This window comes from Psammomys obesus, unplaced genomic scaffold (genome assembly GCF_907164565.1).
Source record: "Psammomys obesus unplaced genomic scaffold, mPsaObe1.curated_primary_1811, whole genome shotgun sequence".
NCBI lineage: Eukaryota > Metazoa > Chordata > Mammalia > Rodentia > Muridae > Psammomys > Psammomys obesus.
The window spans coordinates 22,945-42,612 of NW_026594377.1; the positions used below are offsets into that span (position 1 = coordinate 22,945).

The 19,668-nt window shown below is 54.9% G+C and overlaps 3 protein-coding genes across 4 annotated transcripts; 2 read left to right on the forward strand and 1 right to left on the reverse strand.

Moving 5' to 3' along the window:
* Positions 1 to 1,321: 1,321 nt before the first annotated feature.
* Abhd8 (abhydrolase domain containing 8) lies at positions 1,322 to 7,873 on the reverse strand. The gene is made up of 5 exons (XM_055618844.1): positions 7,692 to 7,873; positions 5,491 to 6,214; positions 3,365 to 3,535; positions 3,026 to 3,242; positions 1,322 to 1,971 (listed from the first exon to the last, which is right to left on the reverse strand). The coding sequence occupies exons 1-5, from the start codon at positions 7,699 to 7,701 to the stop codon at positions 1,783 to 1,785; spliced, it is 1,311 nt and encodes a 436-aa protein (XP_055474819.1). The 5' UTR covers positions 7,702 to 7,873; the 3' UTR covers positions 1,322 to 1,782.
* Positions 7,874 to 9,091: 1,218 nt separating this feature from the next.
* Positions 9,092 to 9,969, forward strand: Mrpl34 (mitochondrial ribosomal protein L34). Its single transcript, XM_055618845.1, has 2 exons — positions 9,092 to 9,243; positions 9,421 to 9,969. The coding sequence occupies exons 1-2, from the start codon at positions 9,179 to 9,181 to the stop codon at positions 9,632 to 9,634; spliced, it is 279 nt and encodes a 92-aa protein (XP_055474820.1). The 5' UTR covers positions 9,092 to 9,178; the 3' UTR covers positions 9,635 to 9,969.
* A 2,816-nt stretch (positions 9,970 to 12,785) lies between these two features.
* Dda1 (DET1 and DDB1 associated 1) lies at positions 12,786 to 19,105 on the forward strand. 2 transcript variants are annotated; one of them, XR_008721474.1, is made up of 6 exons: positions 12,807 to 12,870; positions 16,036 to 16,116; positions 16,194 to 16,245; positions 17,752 to 17,813; positions 18,499 to 18,661; positions 18,937 to 19,105. XR_008721474.1 is itself a non-coding variant. In XM_055618851.1 (5 exons), the coding sequence occupies exons 1-5, from the start codon at positions 12,868 to 12,870 to the stop codon at positions 18,607 to 18,609; spliced, it is 309 nt and encodes a 102-aa protein (XP_055474826.1). In that variant the 5' UTR covers positions 12,786 to 12,867; the 3' UTR covers positions 18,610 to 19,105. The 2 variants fall into 2 exon arrangements, 1 of the variants encoding a protein (XP_055474826.1); XM_055618851.1 differs by having other exon boundaries at positions 12,786 to 12,870; positions 18,499 to 19,105.
* Positions 19,106 to 19,668: the final 563 nt, after the last annotated feature.

Here is a 19,668-nt window from a genome sequence, read left to right on the forward strand (position 1 = left end):
GTTCTCTTGTCTACTTAGCTTGGGACCACAGCTCTGTGCTCTTCTCTACTTAGTTCAGTGATATATTCTACTTAGCTCAGAAACACTGCTCTGTGCTCTTCTCTACCTAACTCAGTAACACTGCTCTGTGCTATTCTCCACTTAGCTGGGTAACACTGCTCTGTGCTTTTGTCTACTTAGCTCAGAAACACTCCTCTGTGCTCTTCTCTACTTATCTCAGAAACACTGCTCTGTTGTTCTCCTCTCTACTTGGAAACACTGCTCTGTGCTCCTCTCTACTCTGCTTGGAATCACTCCTCTGTGCTCTATTCTGCTTAGCCAGAAACAGTGTTCTGTGTTCTTCTCCACTTCTCTTGGAAACACTGCTCTGTGTTCTTCTCTACTTAGCTCTGAATCACTGGCACTGTCCTGATCATTGGTCAATGTTGTGTAAACACTGCTCCCTAATTATCTGATTGGTTAATACAGAAGCTGGGGAACCTATAGCTGGGTAAGAGAGGACTGGCATCAGAATTTCTATCTCCTGTTGAAGAACATGAGGTAGAAAAGAAAGAAAAGGGAGAGAAAGTTCATGACCATGAGGACTGACCTGATGGATCAGAAGCAATCCAGAGGGGACCAACATGCCAAATAATTTGAGGTGTGTGGTGGGAAACAGCAAGACTAGTATAAAGGGTTAGAATAGAACCATCATCTGTCCAGCTCTAGTGCTCTGAGGATTGTTGTATTAATCTATAGGTCTCTGTCTCATTTGGGAGCTATCTTTGCATGTGTGTATGTTGGGTTAGAATAGCTGAGAATCTGCCCAGCTATAGTACCTAGGCTTTTATAAATAATAATCTCCATGCCTTTCTTATCTGCTGGTGGGTCCAGAGACAGTCTTGCTGTGAGCATGTTTGTGTGTGGAGTGTGCACTTGTGTGTTCATGACTGAGTGCATCCCTCTCTCAGGCTGAGGATGAAGAAAACTCTAGAACATTCCACTGTCTGGCCAGCTGGTGGTGGCACCTTTAATTCCACCAGAGGCAGGTGAATCTCCATGTTCGAGGCCAGCCTGGTCTATAGAGTGAGTTCCCAGACAGACAGGGCTATACAGAGAAACCCTGTTTCAGCAACAAAAGAAAACATTCCCCAATCTCAACAGGTCTGATCATCCTGGGAAAGCAAGAATGGAGAGAGGGAAGGAAGGAGAGAAGGAGGGACGAAAGGAGTAAGAGAGAGAGAGACAGACAGACAGAGAGACAGAGACAGAAGCAGTGCTTCTTGACCATCATCTCAATCCTCACGATACTGACACAGGAGGATCACGAATTGGAGGCCAGTTTGGATTGTCACTTTTTTATTGAGTTACAAGTTGCCATTACGGGGATTTGTGGCTCTGGCCCCTCCCTCCTTGGGTGCTCAGTTCCCCATCCCAAGCAATGAGGGCGGGGTAGCAGGGTCTACCTGGACCGGATAGGAGCCCCTCCCCAGTGTTCGCCTTGGAGCTCCCCAGTGGGCGCAGAGTGGAGCACAGCGGAGAAGACGGAGCCGGATGGCAGGCCGCCTACTGCAGTTTCAGGGACTCGGGGAGGCGGGGAGCGGGCTCTGGACAAAGTCATGCCCTATACTCTCTGTGGAGAGGACTCAGTGGCTGCCCTGGGCACTGAGTCCCCAACGCTGGCTGTGTCTGGCCCGCCTTGGGGGCGTGGTCTACCCAGGCCCCGCCCATCTAGCATATGCTGAGTCTAAGGGAGCCTCAACTACTTGGAATCCAGGAATCCAGGAGGCTGGCTGTCGCAGCTCACTTCTCCTCCTCCTCCGCTGGAGCCGGCTCCGGCTGCAGCGGCTCTGGCTGCAGCTTCGGTTCGGCCTCGGGTTCTGGCTCCCACAGCAGGAACTCGTGCAGCAGGGTGTTGACAGTCTCAGGACACTCCAGCATCACCATATGGCTGCCTTCCTCGATGAGCTTGAGAAAGGCCAGCAGCAAGATCTGCGGGCACACCAGGAGGTCCCTTTTGCTGTCCACCCTCCAGCCCCACGCAGGAGGATAGCCAGGATGGCCCATCACCCTGCTGCTGCCTCACCAGGTATTCCTTCCCTCAGTCAACACCTACTAAGCGCCTAGAGTATACCCGGAGTAGACCTCTCAACCTTGCCAGTGCTGACACTTGGTCGTAGCTATGGAGATATAGTCTGTTGTAGGGTGCTGGGCAGCTTCTTTGCACACCCCCAGGGGGAGATGCCCGGGAAGCTCTGCCCTCCTGCTCTGCTCACAATCTTTCTAGACGTCTCTACATGTCCCCTGTGGGACAAGTCCACCCTTGGTGAGAGTCCTCCTTCAATCCCTTACCCCTACTCACCCTGAGCAGCCTTACGAACAGCAGGCCCTCTGCTCTATGAATGCCCACACCCCCATCCCTAGTTAGGGACCTACTCCTTGGCCTCTCCTGCAACCCAGCTTCTGTGAAATCTCCTGAGAGCAGCCCTGTGAGCGGCGGCCAGGGCAGCCCTGCTCTCTACAGTCTCCTTTTGCATGGCTGATTTCCTTGGGGATCAGCAGGGGCCTCCTGTAGAGACCACAGCCGCCTATGACCACTTCCATGCAGGAGTCACACCCACTCCAAAACCTTGCCCACCCAGGGCCATGCCCATCCAGCATCCATACCGGCACAGCTGTCTAGAGGGCACACTCTGGCCTTCCAAAGGCCACAGATGTCTTAACATCTGTGGAAGCCAATGGAAGCCACACCCACTCAGAAACCATACCTCTGTTAAGGCCTGCCACCCAGAGGCCTCGACCTCCCAGAGCTTTCAGAAAGCCACACTCATCTGGAAAGTCCACCCCCACTCGCCTCCACCCCCACCTCCACCGCACCTTTCTGGAAAGTCAGGCCAAGCCTACTCATAATCCACCCCATCCGTGAGTCTGGGGATCACACACCCCTCCTAAGCCGTGGTCAGGCCACGCCCAGGGGTGGACCACGTCCCAGGCTCTGTTGAGGGAGGAGGGCAGGACCGTCATGTTCTTGGTGCTGAGGTCCTACCTCAGCCATGCGTTGGTCCTCCTCCACCGGCACAAACTTGTCGTGCATGCCATGGACCAGCAGCACAGGCACCGTCAGCTCCGCGTGGTAAACCTCGTCACCTTCAGGCCAATACTGGCCGCTCATCATGGCCCGCAGCACGAAGGAGGACACATTGAACGCGTTGCCCTCCTTTAGCAGCTGCTTTTCTTTGGCCCCTTGACGGGCAAAGCCAGCCCTAGGAATGCAAAGACATCCTTCGAGCACGACCACGAGGGGCCAAAGCCCAGAGACAGCCCTACAGATCAGAGACCCGCTGCCACCCCTCCCCTGCCCAGACCCCAGGGGTGGGGCTCTCACTTGAGGAAACTCCAGGCCAGACAGGGCGACAGGCAGTGCAGGACACACGTAGGCATGGTGAAGATGGAGCAGAGGCTGGGCTCCAGCGCTGTGGGGCCTCCACCATTGATCATGACCACTTTGTGCACAAGATCCGGGTACTCATGGGCCAGGAAGGTACAGAAGGAGACGCTGGGACAAGAACGGGAGAGCCGAAGTCAGAAGGGTGCTGATAGCACTTCGCTCCCTCACTAGGCAGGCCCTCTGGGACCGCCTCCCTGCCTGCACACGCAATTGGCTGACAGATGTGCTCTTCTCCACACCCAGCTATGCAGTGCTGGGGATGGAGGCCAGGGCTCTCTGCATGCTGGGCACATGCACCATCTGCTGAGCTGCAGGCTTGGCCCTTTGGTTCTGAGGCAAGACCTCAGCAAAGGCAAGAGGGCCTCTATGTAGCAGGGCTCTCCTGCTCCCTCAGGTGCACCCTCTGTAAGCTTTGGAGTACTCCTTGTTTGAGACATGGTCTCACTCTGTTGCTTTGATTGCCTTGGGAATTACTGTGTACACCAAGCTGACCTAGAACTCCCAGATGGGCACCACCTCCCAGGGACACTGAGTTTCAGGAGGCCACACCCTTCAAACAGTACTTAGGAGAGTGTGATTAGCCTTTCTGGTTGCAGCTGGATTCTGGAATCCCCCTGTGGTTCTACACTAGGGGTGCTTCCCGCCCAGCATCTGAAGACAGGATGGTCTCGGGCGGATGTGGGGGCGGGAGCTCACCTCTACTACCCTTGCAGGAGGGAGCACCAAGTAACTTGCAGAGAACTATCTAGCCCCTCCCCCTTTCTGAAACTGCCTTACTGTATAGCCCAGGCTATGGACTTCATAGCAATCCTCCTGCCCCAGTCCCTGGATATACAGATATGTCCCACCCCATGTGGCTTTTATTTTTGTTAATGTTAAGACATCAAGTCTCTGTTGCCCAAGCTGAACTCGACCTCCCAGGGTCAAACTGACCTTGAACCCCTGGGGTCAAGTGCTCACCTACATCACTATGTCAGGCTGGTCAATAGCTTGAAGGCTCCGGATAGAAGGGACTGGAGGCAGGAATGGGCCCGGCCACTAGACCACAGCACACGCACACGCACACGCACACGCACACACACACACACACACACACACAAGAATATGTAATGCTGTCCCACAGTAACCCATATGTGTGGGCAAGTATTACATGTTTGTTAAAAATACACATTTTTGAGACAGGCTGCATATACCTCAGAACAGGCTTGAGTCCATAGCAATGAATGGTCCTGCAGGCTCCAAAATGCTGACATTATAGGCATGACTCACTATGCCCAGCTTTAAAATATTTTTAGGCCGAACAGAACTTGGAAGCATAGGCAGACTATGAGTTTGAGGCCAGCCTGGTCTACATGGTGAGTTCCAGAACAGCCAGGGCTATGTATAATGACCCTGTCTCAAAAATAAAAACAAAAGCAAAAATACTTTTTAAATGTTTAGGGATATGAACATGTCCTCTTTACTGATGGCAGGTGGAGTCTGGTGCCTGGCTTCCAACACTATTTATTTATTTATGAGACAAAATCTTACCTGTAGCCCTCGCTGGTCTTGAATTCACGGCAATCCTCCTGCCTTGGTCTCAGAAGTTCTGGGGTAAGCACCATGCCCAGCCTCTTTGCAGTTTTTTGGAACAGGTTTTTACTATGTATATGTGGCCCTGGGCTGGAAATGGCTTTGCAGCCAAGGCTGGCCTCAAGTTGCAAGCTGCCCTTTAGCGTCAGCCTCCTGCCTGTGAGGACGACACACATCTGCCACCGCACTTTCTTTGCTAGGCCAGAGCTTCAGTGTCAAGCTTCGGACAGCCCCTCGCTTCTACATAGGGCGGCACTCTCTGAGCCACTCTTCTAGCCCAATCACATTTTGCAAAGTAGGAAGTTGGGTGGGGTGGCATGGAAGCCTTTTATTCTAATCCTTGGAATAAGAATTAGAATAAGGATTCTAATGGAATAAGAATAGCCTTAGCTACCTGGATTTTGAGGCTAGCCTGGACTACAGGAGGCCGTGTCTCAACCTACCCCCAAGGGGAAGGAAATGGTTCTTGGGCAGCCCACTCCTGCTCTTACCCGTAAGAATGGCCAATGAGCACGTTGCGCTTCTTGGCATAGCGCGTGAAGATGGCCCGCATATCCTCTGCCAGTGCATAAAAGGTGTAGGCAGCTGCCACCTGCGGTGCAGAGCTGGCTCCGTGCCCTGCCAGGTCAGGAGCCACCACCTCATAGCCCAGTCGCACAAAAAAGTCCAACTGCGCCTTCCAGATGGCCAGAGAGCCTCCCACACCATGGATGAAGAACAGCACCACATCAGCCTGCGCACCCTTGCAGCTGGTGATGCGCTGCTCGCAGTCGATGTGGATGGTCCTCTTAGGACGCCGGGGGCGTCGCCGCCGCCCGCTGCCGGGGGTGGCCCGGGCATCATCCCCTGCGGGCTCGGCCAGCTCCACCTCGAGCGCAGCGGGTGGGTCCCCGGAGCCGCTGCGGCCTTGCAGGTCAGCGCGAGCTGCTCGGCCCAGGTTTTCCACCACCAGCCTCCCGTTACGGTACACCGTGATGCGGCGCTGGCAGCGCACGAGGCCGGTCTTGACCCCGGGATGGTCTTCAGGAGGAGGCGGAGGTGTGGGGTTCGGCGCAGGGCCAGCGTGCTTCACTCGCAGCACCCGGCCTGGCTTGACCTCCACGAAGGTGTAGCCATCGCTGGACTCGACGCTCTCCAGCGGCCGCACAGCGTTGGGGGGCATCCCCAGCAGGCAGCAGAGGAAACCATCTGTCACCCCGGTCAGCATGGTGTGTCCTGGAGGGAGGGACAGTGGCCAGCTGAGAGTCAGCGGCTCTGCTCATGTACCGGGCAAGCAGGACCTGGGCGCCTCTTCTAGGCTCCCTGCCACCCCAGTGATGGACAACCTCTCGAGGTGCCCCTTGGTACAGTACTGGATAGATCGTGGCGGCCTTCCAGAGTGAGAGGACATTAAAGCAAGTGCTCATCCAGCTAGGCCCATTCGTTCGTTTATTTATTCACAAATCCATGCCTTCACCTATGCATTCAATTCACTTGTGCATGTAAGCACACATGCCTTCATTCTTCCTTTCACACACTGATTTATACAAGCATGCATGCACGTGGGTTTGCCGGCTTGGGTTTGAGAAAGGATCCATTTTGCCCGGGCTGGCTTTGGAAATCCCTGTGCTGCCCAGACTGACCCTGCCCTGGCTTCCACCTCTGGGGTTGTAGCAGGCTTGGCACGTAGGTGTTTCCAAAGCCCAGAAGAACCTCAAACTCCCAAGAAGTCTCCTACCTCTACCTCCCAAGTGTCGGGTGACAGGCGTGCATCACCACAATGGCCTTGGTTTGTTTTTGTTTTTTGAAATAACATCTCATTCTGCAGTCCTGGGTCCCCCACTGGTCTCACTCTTCGCAATCCTCCTGCCTCTGTCAGGGCTTGAATGACTAGTATGAACCACCATCACTGCCAGCCTTTTACACAAGGTTTGATTCTGTAGCCCAGGATGGCCTCAACCTTGCGCCCCAGGCCCCTGCGATGATGACAGACTACAGAGCCTGGCTCTTGGCCTAAAGGGTCAAAGTTCCCAGCTCAAGCCTCCTGTTGTGAATCTGACAAACAAACAAAGATGCCAGGGAAGGACCTTGGCCACTGGGACTCAGGTTGTATCCTGTCCCAGGTCCAGGAGGGAGGGAGCTAGAACTGTGTCACAGAGAAGAGACTGATGAAGGCGACAGCACCCAGGTATCCTGTGTTCTGAGCGGCGGCCACACAACCTTAGTGGCAGCCAGGAGGATGAAGGCAGACCTGACTGGGGACCTCTGGGCCCCGGTTCCCTTGACCACCCCTCCCCCGTGTCCATGACAACTACAGACAGTTACATAACTCCAGGGGATACCGGCGTAGTGCACCCCATTATCTGAGGCATGGGGATGGGACCAGCTTTATTTTTCCTTCACGGCCTGGGCACCGCTGAAGTGATGCTCATTAATACCTTGCTCCTGGTGGCCCTAATTGCAGGCCCTGCACCCCACCTCTAGAGCCCTGGAACCCCGACTGCGGAGGCCTCTCTAAAGCGCACGGCCAGTCTTGCTTCCCAGAGCCCGACCGGCTTCTCCCTGGCGTCCCTGCGGTGGGGTCAAGGCCACTGGTGTTCTGCAGCATCCTAGCAGCGCGAATGCGTAGCTTGGCAGTTACCCTCCCCCCCCCCCACGCCCAAAGTGGAGGCCTGGCAGCCTGGTGGCTCCTCTAGTAACAGATCCAGCTCACCTGAGGTCATCGAGGGGCCCTGGGGGCAGGGGTCCCGGGCGGAGAAGCCAGCATCCACCTGCAGGTGCTCCTTACATGGTGGTGCCGGGTCGGCCGCATTAGCGCGGGCAGGCGCGTGCGGCGGGCAGTCAGCGCAGGGGTATCCTGCAGCCGCGCAGCAAACTGGCCCGTCAGTCCCACCCAGCGCGGGCGGGGCCTCGATCCGATGGGCGGGCATGTCGGCCTATTGCCGCCGCGAGCCGACCTGGCCTAGATAACCGTCCAACCAGAGGCTGTGCTTCCAGGATAAGCGCGGGCTCTGCGAGCAGCAGCCCCGCCCCTGCGAAAGGCTTGGGGACCTAGGGGAGGGATGGACGGGCGCTTGGGTAAAGACGGGAAGCGGGTGGCCTCCGTGGGCTGTGTGCTCAGTCTGGGACGGGGTCTCCACAGCCAGCTTCCTCCTCCCGCAGGGCCGTGAGCCCTCTCTCTGCTGACCTTTCCGTTCTACAGATCCCCAAATCTCTACTCTTTTAGGTAGGGAAACTGAGACAAAAAAAAAAAGTCAAGGCATTGGCTGAGCAGAGGCTGTGCCATTCCTGAATCCTGAGAATGCGTGTTGAAGCTGGGGAGCTAACGAATGGGAGTTGCATCCTAACTGCCCCAGAAGAGCGGGGGCCAAGGAGCCGCCCTCCCACCCTGGCCTTCCGAGGGCTGTTCGTTCAGGGGCTCCAGGGTGCAGCCGGGACACTGGCAGCCATCCCTTCTACACACAGTAACGCGTTGTCCCTGTTATTTGTAGGCACAAGTGGCCGTTTTAGAGGGTGGGTAGGGACCATGAACTTCAAAGATGCTCGTGTGAATGGCTTCGCGTGGCTTCTGTCACGCCTATCTGGGCATCTTTCTAAGAGCAATGCGGAGCCCAGGGAGGGTGTGTGAGCAGGAACAGTCCAGCTCTGAGCTGCGGGAAGAAAATTCTTCCAAGCCAGCCTGAGATATTAATCTAGCCAGGGCAAATTCACAACGCATGAGTTTTCCAGACTTCGAAGAGCCAAGGACATCCGGGCTGCCCGCCAGGAGGAGAAGCCTCGGCTGCGGTCGTGGAAAAGCCGCCAGCCGGCTGCGTGCCAGCTGCCCGTCTCCAAAAAGGACAGCTGAAAAAGCCAGCAGCCACTTCCCCTGGCTGCAGCCAGAGGCGTCGCCGCCACTATAGGGCGCCCTTTACCAGTGCCTAAGGCAAAGAACTACAACTCCCAGAACACCAGGACAAAATGTCTTCCGCAAGCCCAGGTTGAGAAGTCTACACTCGCTGGCCCCCTGCTGGTCAACTCGGAAAACTACACGCCACAGAAGACAAGACAGCTCAGTTCATCGTCGTGCGCAGGCGTGAAACTACAGCTCCCGGAGTGCTCCGCTGCAATACATGGAACTACATTTCCCAGAAGGGATTGTCGCGGAGCCCACGGTGTAGGAATTAGTGGCGAACCGGACAGAGTGACGGGCCACTTATCATGGCTTTCCTGTCCCGGTGCTTTGGGTGCCACACTTGCAGATCAGTGACCTTGTTTGGTGGCAGGTGAGTGCTCAGGAGGTAGCGTGCTCCAGATTGGGAACAAGGGTGGCCTCCAGACTACCACTCGCGCTTATGTAAATATGTATGTTTTGCATAAAGGCTGTTTGGTAACCCTGCACTTTGCAAACGTTGCTCAGAGCGTCCATTCTCTGAGATTTCACCGTTTCTCTGGTCCCACAGGTATCTCCAATCCAGGGTCTGGTTGGGGCTCCCGGACTCCTGGGGCCTCCCCTCCCTGCAGCAGGCCCGTGGCCGCGCGCGCGGAAACGAGTATCAGCCGAGCAATATCAAGCGCAAGCACAAGCATGGCTGGGTCCGCCGGCTGAGCACCCCGGCCGGCGTGCAGGTCATCCTCCGCCGCATGCTGAAGGGTCGCAAGTCTCTGAGCCACTGAGGAGTGCGACGCCGCAGGGCGCCCGCGGGAATAGACTCAGATGCCAGAAGAATTGCCGGGAGGATGAGAAGTTGGGGCGAGTTGAAAGTGGGGACCTATCTCTTCGTATTCAGAACTTGCAGAGCCTCCGGGTCCCGGTGTCTCCTGTCCACAGTTGCTCACTGACCACCAGCAGCGGTGGGGCCCCCTCCTGCTATAGCTCATCCGTTTCTGTGAATATTTTTGAAGGCATCTTTGCAAGATGGGCTCATTAAAACATCGCCACCACCCCAACATTTCCAGCCATTCTGAAGTATTACTGGCTCACTAATAAATATTCGCGTTTGGGGGCTACATATGTATGTATGTATGCAAGAGGGATTGGGTAAGGGCAACTACCCATATAGATGGGAAGCCAGAGGAATCAGGAATTTGGACCCCTGAGGTAGGACTAAAGCCTTGGACCACTGAAAAACTACAGCAGGTGTTGGAACCAGACCCAGAGGGAGATCTGACACTGCATGCCAGTTATCCCCGAGAGAGTTCGAGAGGGGGAAGAGGGCCAGTTCAAGGCCATTCTCACACAGCAAGTTCAAGACCAATCTGATATTTTTAAATTTTAGATTGACTTACTTGTATCTTTTATGCATTTTTCTTGTGGCTTAGTTTGGTTTCTACCAAAAGCAACTAATGGAGGAGAAAAAAATGTATTCTGTCTCAGCCCACATTCCATGTCTTAAGAATGTCAAACAGGGGACTGGAGAGATGGCTCAGAGGGTAAGAGCACTGGCTACTTTTCCAGAGGTCCTGAGTTAATACTCCCAGCAGCCACGCAGTGGCTCACACCATTTATAGTGAGATCTGGTGCTCCTTTCTGGTGCACAGGCACACATGCAGATAGAACATTGTATGCATATAAATAAATAAATCTTAAAAAAAAAAAAAAAAAAAGCTTAAACGCTAAGAATGTCAGACAGAGCCTGGAGGCAGGAGCTGATGCAGAGGCCATGGAAGGGTGTCATTTACTGGCTCGCTCCCATGGCTTGCTCAGCCTGCTTTCTTATAGAACTCAGGGATGACAGCACCTACTATGGGGCTGGGCCCTCTGCAACAATCACTAAATGTCTAACTGGGCAGTGGTGGCACTTACCTTTAATCCCAGCACTTGAGAGTTCAAGGTTAGCCTGGTCTACCCAGGAAAACCCTGTTTCAAAAAGAGAGGGGGAAAGAAAAGAAAGAAATGAAAATGTCTCACAAGCTTGCCTACAGCCTAGTCTTATGGAAGGATTTTCTTAATTGAGACTCCCTCCTCTGTGATGACTCTAGCTTGTGTCAAGTTGGTATAATTATCTACTACAGAAATATTGAGAAAATTATTTGTGGGGCAGGCTTGATGACCTGAGTTTACATATCCCTGTACCTACTCGACACATGTCTGTGGCCCTGGATATCAATGGTGGACAGATCCAACCAGGCTAGCCAAAATGATCAAATTCCAGGATCAGTGAAATATCCTGTCACAAAATATAAATGAAGGGAGCTTTAGCTCTATAGGTAAAATGGTTGTCTAGCATCGAAAGGCCCTGAGCTCTGTTCCCAGCACCCCATAAACCCTGTATACATGAAACTCTTGAGTCTTGCAGGAAGATCAGAGCACCCTCGGCTACATAGCAAGGCTGCAAGAGATCCTATTTACAAGGACCAGTGATTTGGCTCAGCAGGTAAAGGCACTTGCTGGTCAAACCTAGTGACCTGAGTTGATCCTAGAACTCATGAAGGTGGATAGCATGGACACGATCCATAGAGTTGTCCTCTGCCCTCCACACATTCATGCATACAATAAAATCTAATAAATAGGTCAGTAAGTAAGGCAGCCATGGAGGAAGACTCCCAGGTCTAGCTCTGCCTCCACACGCACATCACACAAGTTTTGTTTAATATAGTGTGAGCTGTCAGTTCCAAGTAAATACAAAAGTAGCTAGTGCAGAAACCACATACAAAAATTCAAGTTTGGGCAGTAATGGTGCACACTTTTAATCCCAGCACTCTGGAGGCAGAGGCTGGCCGATCTCCATGTTCAAGGCCAGCCTGGTCTACAAAGCAAGTTGCAGTACAGCCAAAACCCACACAGAGAAATACTATCTCAAAAAAGAAAGAAAAAGGAAAGTCAAGTGTGAGTCGGGTGTGTACATGTGTCATGGCTGAGAGCTACATCCTAAGCTACACAGTGAGTTCCACATACAGCCTGTCTCAAAAACATGCAACTAGGAGACTGGTCAGCTAGAAAAAGTTCTTGTTACCACACCTGATAATCTGAGCTTGATCCCTGGAACCCACAGGATGGAACGGTCTCCCAAAAGTTGTCCTCTTTACATGAGGACTGGTACACACACACACAACACACAGGTAATTTTAAAATTTGTATATAACAACTCTAGAAACTTGGGTTGGAACCCCTCCCATTCTCAAACTGTTTTTGTTTGTTTGTTGTTTTTTTCCAAACAGGCTTTCCTTGTGTAGCCCTGACTATCCTGGAACTTACTCTTGTAGACCAGGCTGTCCTCGAACTCACAGATCCTCCTGCCTCTGCTTCCTAAATGCAGGAATTAGAGGCCTGAGCTACCACCGCCTGACTGTATTTTTGTAATATGGTTATATTAGCTCTACGTAAAACAACAAAGTCTTTACGCCTGCTACCCCAGTAATTTGGGAAGCTGAGGCAGAAGGATTGCTGCATATTTAAAGTCAGCATGTACTATGAGACCTAAAAAAAATGAACTGTAGGATAAAACCCGGCGGGGGATGCCGGAGTTAGGTGAACGCATTATGCATTACGGGGGGCCTTTCAGGGACGTCTTAGAAAAGAGCCAACCCCAAAACAAGCGGAGTCCTGCCAGATCGAGGGCGAGCTGTGAACTACAACTCCCAGGAGGCTTCGCGCGCAGCCCCCGCCCACTCCCGGATCGCAAGTCTTTGCATCCCAAGTCCCGGGCAGGGTTTGATCCTGCAACCGAACTCTACGACGAAGGCGGAGGTATGGAGACCAATGGTAACTCTAGTGAGCACGAGCTGGCCAATGGGAGCGTGTCGTGCGCGGCCGCCGTGAAGGGCGGGGCCACCACGCGGGCCAATGACGCGCGGCGCTGTCGCCATCGGCGTGAGCTGCGCGGCGGCTGGAAGTGGCTGTGCGGCGGCGACTGGGAAGAAGGCTGCGGCGGCGGCGGCGGCGGCCCGGGCGGCGGAGGACGCGGACGATGGTGAGCGCGGCCGTACGGCCTCCTTTTCCGCCCAGCTGGCGGCGCAGAGTCCCCCACTGTCTCCCCGAAGGCCCCACCCAGCCCTCCTTTAGCCCCGGGCCCGCCCCTCCCGTTGACCTGTGACCTCCAATCCCTCCCCAGACCTCTCCGCGGGCTGCCTATCGACCCCACGGCTCTTACTGCGACCCCTGACCCTAGGTAGGCTTCCAGGCCCTGACAACTCATTCATTTCCGGGTCGCGACTGTCTCTTGTCTCCCTCTCCCGGAAATCGCTTGGAGTGGGGTGGGGTCCCTCGAGACCCCCGCTCCGGGCTGTTCCACGACGCTGCTCCTCGGGTTCCCGGCCTTTGAGGTGTGGGTCTGGGCACTTCGTAGGGAGGGGACTTGACACTGTGACATGCAGGGCTTTGTTACCGAAGGAGGTGCGACATCGCGCCAGACCCGTTCCCCAGGTCCCCACCTCTCTCCATCTTGAGCCCATATTCGTCCTTAACGAGGAAACAGTTTCGTCTCCCTGTTTGCAAAATGGGGTGCCCATCCCGTAGGATGAGGCATCGATGGGGGCTAGCACGTCCACAGATGTGCTTGGGGACATCCGCCCTTCGCTGTCCCCCCAATCTTCAAGAGAGGTGATCCCTGTGACCAGATGGGAGCTCATAATCGGCTCCGGGGTCGTGGTTCCGGTGGTTCTTTGTGATTGGGGCTCCCCATCTGTGACCTGAGGTGGGTGGCCACATCTCAGGGTTGGGCAGGTATGAGCCCAGAGCTCAGATCCCAGCCCACACCCTGGAGATTAGGTAGTGACCCACACAGACGAACTCCTGGAAGGAAACAAGCATGCCTCTAGGGTCCCCGATTCACCTCTGCAGCATCATTCCCACACCGAAAGTCTCCCCCGTGCTACCGCCCTGCTCCTGGCTAGCTGCTTTCCTATCCCTTCCCATTCCAGTCTTTTGGCCATCTTTAATACACCTAGTATTAGCTTTTCAAAGACATCAGTCATTTGTATGCTTTCTAACATAAAGCATCCTTGGGGCTCCATGTGGTGAGTCTTCTTACTTCCATTCAGGGGACAGTGCTGTCCTTTGTGACCTCATCCCCACCACCTCAGCCCTTCCCTCTGCAAGCCACACTGGCCTTGTTTTCACTACCTCTGGCTCCCAAGTTCCTGCCTTTGCACCAGCTGCACCTTCACCTCCCTTGACCCTGAAGGCCCCTGAGGGAGATGGTTTCTATGTACTGAGGCCTTGGTTGCCAGTGTAGCTGACAGGAAGAGGTTCTGCCTTCTTTTAGAAGTATAGATAGGTACACGTTCATGCCTGGCCTGGGGCCTCTGTCCCTAGGTTTTGCCCAAACTGTCTTGCCAGCCTCTCTGAGCTATACTCGGTGGTGGGTCTCTGGGGTGGCGATGCACAGGCCATTCAGCCTAGCCGGGAGATCAAACCCAGGTCACTTGGCCAGCAGCAGGCCTGTGTGTGGTATGGGGCAGGGGGGTCCTCTCTGAGCTGTCAGGTCCCCGTCTGAGGCCTTAGGGAGGCGGGAGTCTGTGAAGTGTAAGCTGTGCTCCAGACACAAACATTTTCTGCTGTATGGGAACAGCTCAGGCAAGTGCTTTGAGATAATGGAAAAGTTGGAGGGTGTGTCCCAGATGCAGAAAGTGGTGGCAGACTGTGTGACAAATCAGAGAGGTCGTATTGGCCATCACTGGTAGGGAGCAGTTGAGATTGGCTAGCTTTGACCTCCCAGTCCTCTTGCCTCCACCTCCTGAGTGCTGGGGTAACAGTTGGGGGAGGGGGGCATAAGCAGGGCAGGGTCCCTTTTGCATGGCTGCCCCAGGGAAACTCCCCTGGGTTCCGGACTAGCCTGGCCTCTGCTACACAGCCACACACAGCACCCTCAGGGCTAATGCCCCGGGCACCATGGTTCTCCTGCTCTGAAGGCCTACCCCCATGCCTCAGGTAGAGCAGTGCTATGTCCAGGGAACCCTGGGGGCATGGGGGAGAGGCTCTGGAGCCTGTACCCTGGGGTGGTCAGGAGCAGCTCCTGGGACATTGAGCTGGCCCCAGAGTGGGAGGTCACAAATCTGAAAGGAGGGCCACTGGGGCTGCCTGGCTACATTCCAGGCCAGCAGAGTGGGGTGGCCACAGACGCAGGCACCTGTGCTTCACCAAAGACACCCAGAGAGCCAGGCCTGAGCCTCAGGCATGTCACAGGGAAGCAGTCATGGGGGCCTGTGCTGGTCTGTACAGTGGTGCCTCCACTGCTCCCTGGAAGGCTCGTGACACACACAGCTACATGCCCCAGGGCAGGGCACACCAGTAGCCACAGACTGCACTTTCATCTGTTGCCCTCCCCAGACATGGAAAGTGAAGAAACATTCTGGTTACCTCTCTGAGCTAATTGGACTCAAGACTGAGTTAGGGGACCCTTGCCACAGCAGTCCGCTCCCTGTGTGTGAAGTGAGGCATCCTCCCAAGCCAGACTAAGGACTGAGGACTCCCCAGAAGTGGGACTGGTTGCCTTGTGATGATGGCCAGGCAGCCCTCAAACTGACAAACCCTCTGGCCCCTGTCCCAACGCCAACTGAGGCTGGGATGGTGGGCGGGTCCCGGGCCCCTTTCTGAAATATCCTATAGTTACTTTCCCAACCCCTGAGACAAGGTTTCTCTGTGTAGCCCTAACTTTCATGGAAGTCGCTCTGTAGATCAGGCTGGCCTCAAACCTCCTCTGTCTCCCAAGTGCTGGGACTGAAGGCATGTACCACCACCACTCACCCCACTTCCAGTTTCATTATTGCTTTTTTTATTTTGAGATAGGGTATGACTCTGTAGCCCAGGCAGGTTTTGAACTTGTAGTAATTCCCTGCCTTAGTGTCATGGGTGTTGGGATGGCAGGCGTGCACTCATGCCGAGTGGAAGTGTAACTTTAAGCAGCTCCCAGGGCTGGTGAGATGATAGCCATGCCTGGCAATGGGACACACATGGTGGGAGGAGGAAACAGACTTAAGCATCTTGTCCTCTGTGCCCACAACACAGTACTCTCCACCACATGGCCTGATCACAGGAGAGCCCCATGCCTCTGTGTGGCACTAGAGCACAGGGTCGGTGGCAGCCAGGTATGTCCTGGGGCTGCATCGGAGGCCTCACCACCCGCCCCTGTCTCCAGGCAGACTTTCTGAAAGGCTTGCCCGTCTACAACAAGAGTAACTTCAGCAGGTTCCACGCGGACTCTGTGTGCAAGGCCTCGGTGAGTGTGGAGCTGGGGGTGGCGTCACTGTCCTGAGGGTGAGGGTTGCCAGCTAACCCACCACTCCCCGTCCACAGAACCGCCGTCCCTCAGTGTACCTGCCGACCCGAGAGTACCCGTCAGAGCAGAGTGAGTACTGCGGGCTTTGCCCTCCATGTAGCTAGGAAGGACATATGGAGGGGCAGGAGTGACTCTGGGGACAAGCACATTGATCTTGGGACAGCAGCCACTGTGGCTGGAAGCAGGGGTCCGTCGATTGCTCTGGTGTTGCCCTGAGGGGCCTGAGTTGGCCCCAGGCTATCCTGCTCTCCTTGCTCTTGTGATCAAGAGCATAAGCCACAGCTGAGCTGAGAGCTTCCTCCCCAGCCACGCATACACCAGGCAGGGCAAGCACACCTGCTCTCTGCTGAGGCAGGAAGATCACAAGTTTAAACCTAAGTTTAGTTTCCTGGAACTCATGTGAAAGCTGGGTGCCTCGGCAGGGGTCGATAATTAGAGTCCACCCCTGCTAGGCAGTCTCAAGAGATCCCATTAAACAATGCCAATGCGAGGACTAGTACCCGAGGTTCATCTCTGGCCTCCACATATAGGCCGAGGCATGTGTGCAGCCACGCACATGCTCATAAAGACCACAAGCCAAGGACTGTGGCTGGGAAAGTGTTGAAGGCCATGACCCTCCTGGGCCTGTGGACCATGATATTGGAGACAGAGCCTGAGGCCTAGGAGAACAAGGGCCTCCTGGTTTAACCATCAAGAAAGAATCTGGAAGCTGGGCGGTGGTGGTGCATACCCCTAATCCAGCCACATGGGAGGCAGAGGCAGGTGGATCTCTATGAGTTTGAGGCCAGCTTGGTCTACAGAGCCAGTTCCAGGATGGCCAGAGCTACATAGTGAGACCCTACCTCAAAAAACAAAAAAATCTGAGGTCAGCAGGCAAGGGTGCCAGCCACTAGGCCTGAGAACTGGATTCAGTCCCCAGAACCCATGTGGAAGAGGAGAGAACCCAGTCCTGCAGTTGTGCTTTGGCCAGTGTGTACCCATGCAGCACAGCAAGGGTCGCATATGTTCAGGTAGCAGTGCTGCAGCAGGGGACGCAAGCCCACACTCCAGCACCACACAGCCGCAGACAGCTGTGTCTCCAGCTCCAGGGCATCGAACGCCACACACACACACACACACACACACACACACACACACACACACACACTCACACACTCACACACTCACTTCAAATAAATCCTTAACAACAAAACTAATCTGTCCTGGGAATGGGACAAGGCTCATGATTAGCGCAGGTCTCTGTCGGGTGTCCCCAGCAGCAGATCTCACTGTAGCCTCACCATGCTTCTGTCTCACCATGCTTCTGCCTTGTAGCCTCAAGTGAGCCCTGGGAGAACAGGAGGGAACGGGGGACCTCACAGCAGCGTGCTGGCCTGTGTCCTGGAACCTCAGCTGCATCCTCGCCACTGTCCCCAGGGCAGCAGGGAATGTGTGCTCATAAGGGAAATGGGAGTCTTCTGACACTTCTGAGATACGGTTGCTAAGTTTGAGCCACAGAAAAATGAGGCAGGCCAGGATGCTGAGGTGGAGGTCAGAGCGCCTCCATCTTTCTCACTCTCTCTCTTTGCTTCTCAGTCATTGTGACAGAAAAGACAAACATCCTCCTGCGGTACCTGCACCAGCAATGGGACAAAAAGGCAAGGTTCTCGCCGGAGGCTCGTGGTATTTGAGTGGGACCTTGAGGGTTGAGTAGGAGTCCTTCAGGTGATCAGGACTGGGTAGAAGTGGGTATGCTCTTGGGTTCCTAGTGCTTAGGAGACTGAGGATGAGTCTGGGACATTCTGCACTGCACAACCAACACCCAGTCACCAAGCCAAATGTCTGGTTTTGGCATTTTATTGTACTGGTGAAATGTGTGCATGACAAAAAAAATCCAGTCTAGTATATGCCTGTTATCCCAGCATTCAGAGCTGAGAGACAGTGTTATGGACCAGCCTGAGGTACCATGAATTTTTTTGAGACAGCTCTCACTGTGAGCCTGGGGTGGCCTCATTACTTAACAGTGACCCTCCTGCCTTTGACTCCCAAGTGGTAGGTTACAGGCCTGTGTCACCATAGCAAAAAGACACACCCACCCAGCCTGTCTGAGTACCTCACAGGGTGTCCCCAGGTAGACACTCCTCTAGCCTTTGAAAAAGGGTTCTGGGCGTGCTGACTCACCCTGGAGGCAGGCAGGAGGCCCTCGTCCTGTGAGTTTGAGGCCAGCCTGGTCTACATAGGAGCTATGTAGAGATGCTGTCTCAAAAAGGGGGAGGAGACACCATACCTTTGCTGCCCTGGCACTGTCCTCACCCTGGCGACTCTCCCCACCTCCACCTTCAGAACGCCGCAAAGAAGAGAGACCAAGAACAGGTGGAGGCGGAGGGCGAGAGCTCAGCGCCACCACGCAAGGTGGCCCGGACCGACAGCCCAGACATGCCCGAGGACACCTAGGCCCGATGCAGCACCCCTCGTCTGTCAGCTCTGTCCACTCCCGCCCGCGTGTGTAAGCACAGCCCGCCTCCTACACCCAGCCTGCGCCCTCCAACCTCATAGGACCCATGTATTTATTTTCCTTGAGTTTTTATTTATGCTGTAACTCGTGTCAAGCATTGGTTAAAGGGACATCAGGCCCAGCTACAGGGTGTCAGTAGATGCATTTTAAAGCACAGTGGTGCCCCAACCCAGCCACCCGCCAGCGAGACCACACCAGGGTCCAGAGCCCAGGGCGGGCTGGTCCCCAACACACCTAGCGGCCTTCTCACTCCTTTCCACCCACAGGCCTAGCTGGGTCTTGGGACTCCCGGGTCCGGCCAGTGCCCAGGCCTCGCGCAGAGCCCATGCCAGGGCAGGAGAGAGCTGGCCCTTCTGAATCTTTCTCTTAAGTCAGATTATCATGGACTAGCCCATGCTCCACATCCACCCCAATAAAAGGATCTTTCCTACTCCATCCGGCGTCTTTGCTCCGCACACCTCGTCCGGAGCCACTGAGAGCTGCAGAAAACAACCCCTGCCCAGAGGTCCTTGGGGTCGGGTCCCCTGGGAGACTGAGCCCAGGACAGGGCACAGGGCTAACTGACAGCTGCCTGGCACTGGCATCATGTGCAAGGCCTACTAGGCACGGGCACCAGTGTCTAGCTGGCCACTAGGGGCTCCTGCACCAGCTCTTGTGTGTGTGGTAGCCTTTCACCAGGAAACACCGTGGCCATACTGTTGTGTGGTAGGAGGGAACTATCTAGACATAATAGCTGTGTGCCCACATCTGTAGCATGGTACACACTGCAGGCATATGGTTCTGAGGGTCCTGCACGCAGGCTGGACCATGCCTGTGGTCAGGGCCAGAGGTGTCCATGTGCCCCGGGGCTGTTACCCAGCTGTGGCCCTACTTCCTGGAGAGCACCTCAGCCTCCAATGAGCAGGCACCAATGACCATGCTCTAGCAACCATTATGTGCCGGCCTAAGCACCGCACACCACTTTCAATAGTTGCTTCCTGAGCCCTTTCAGACAGGCT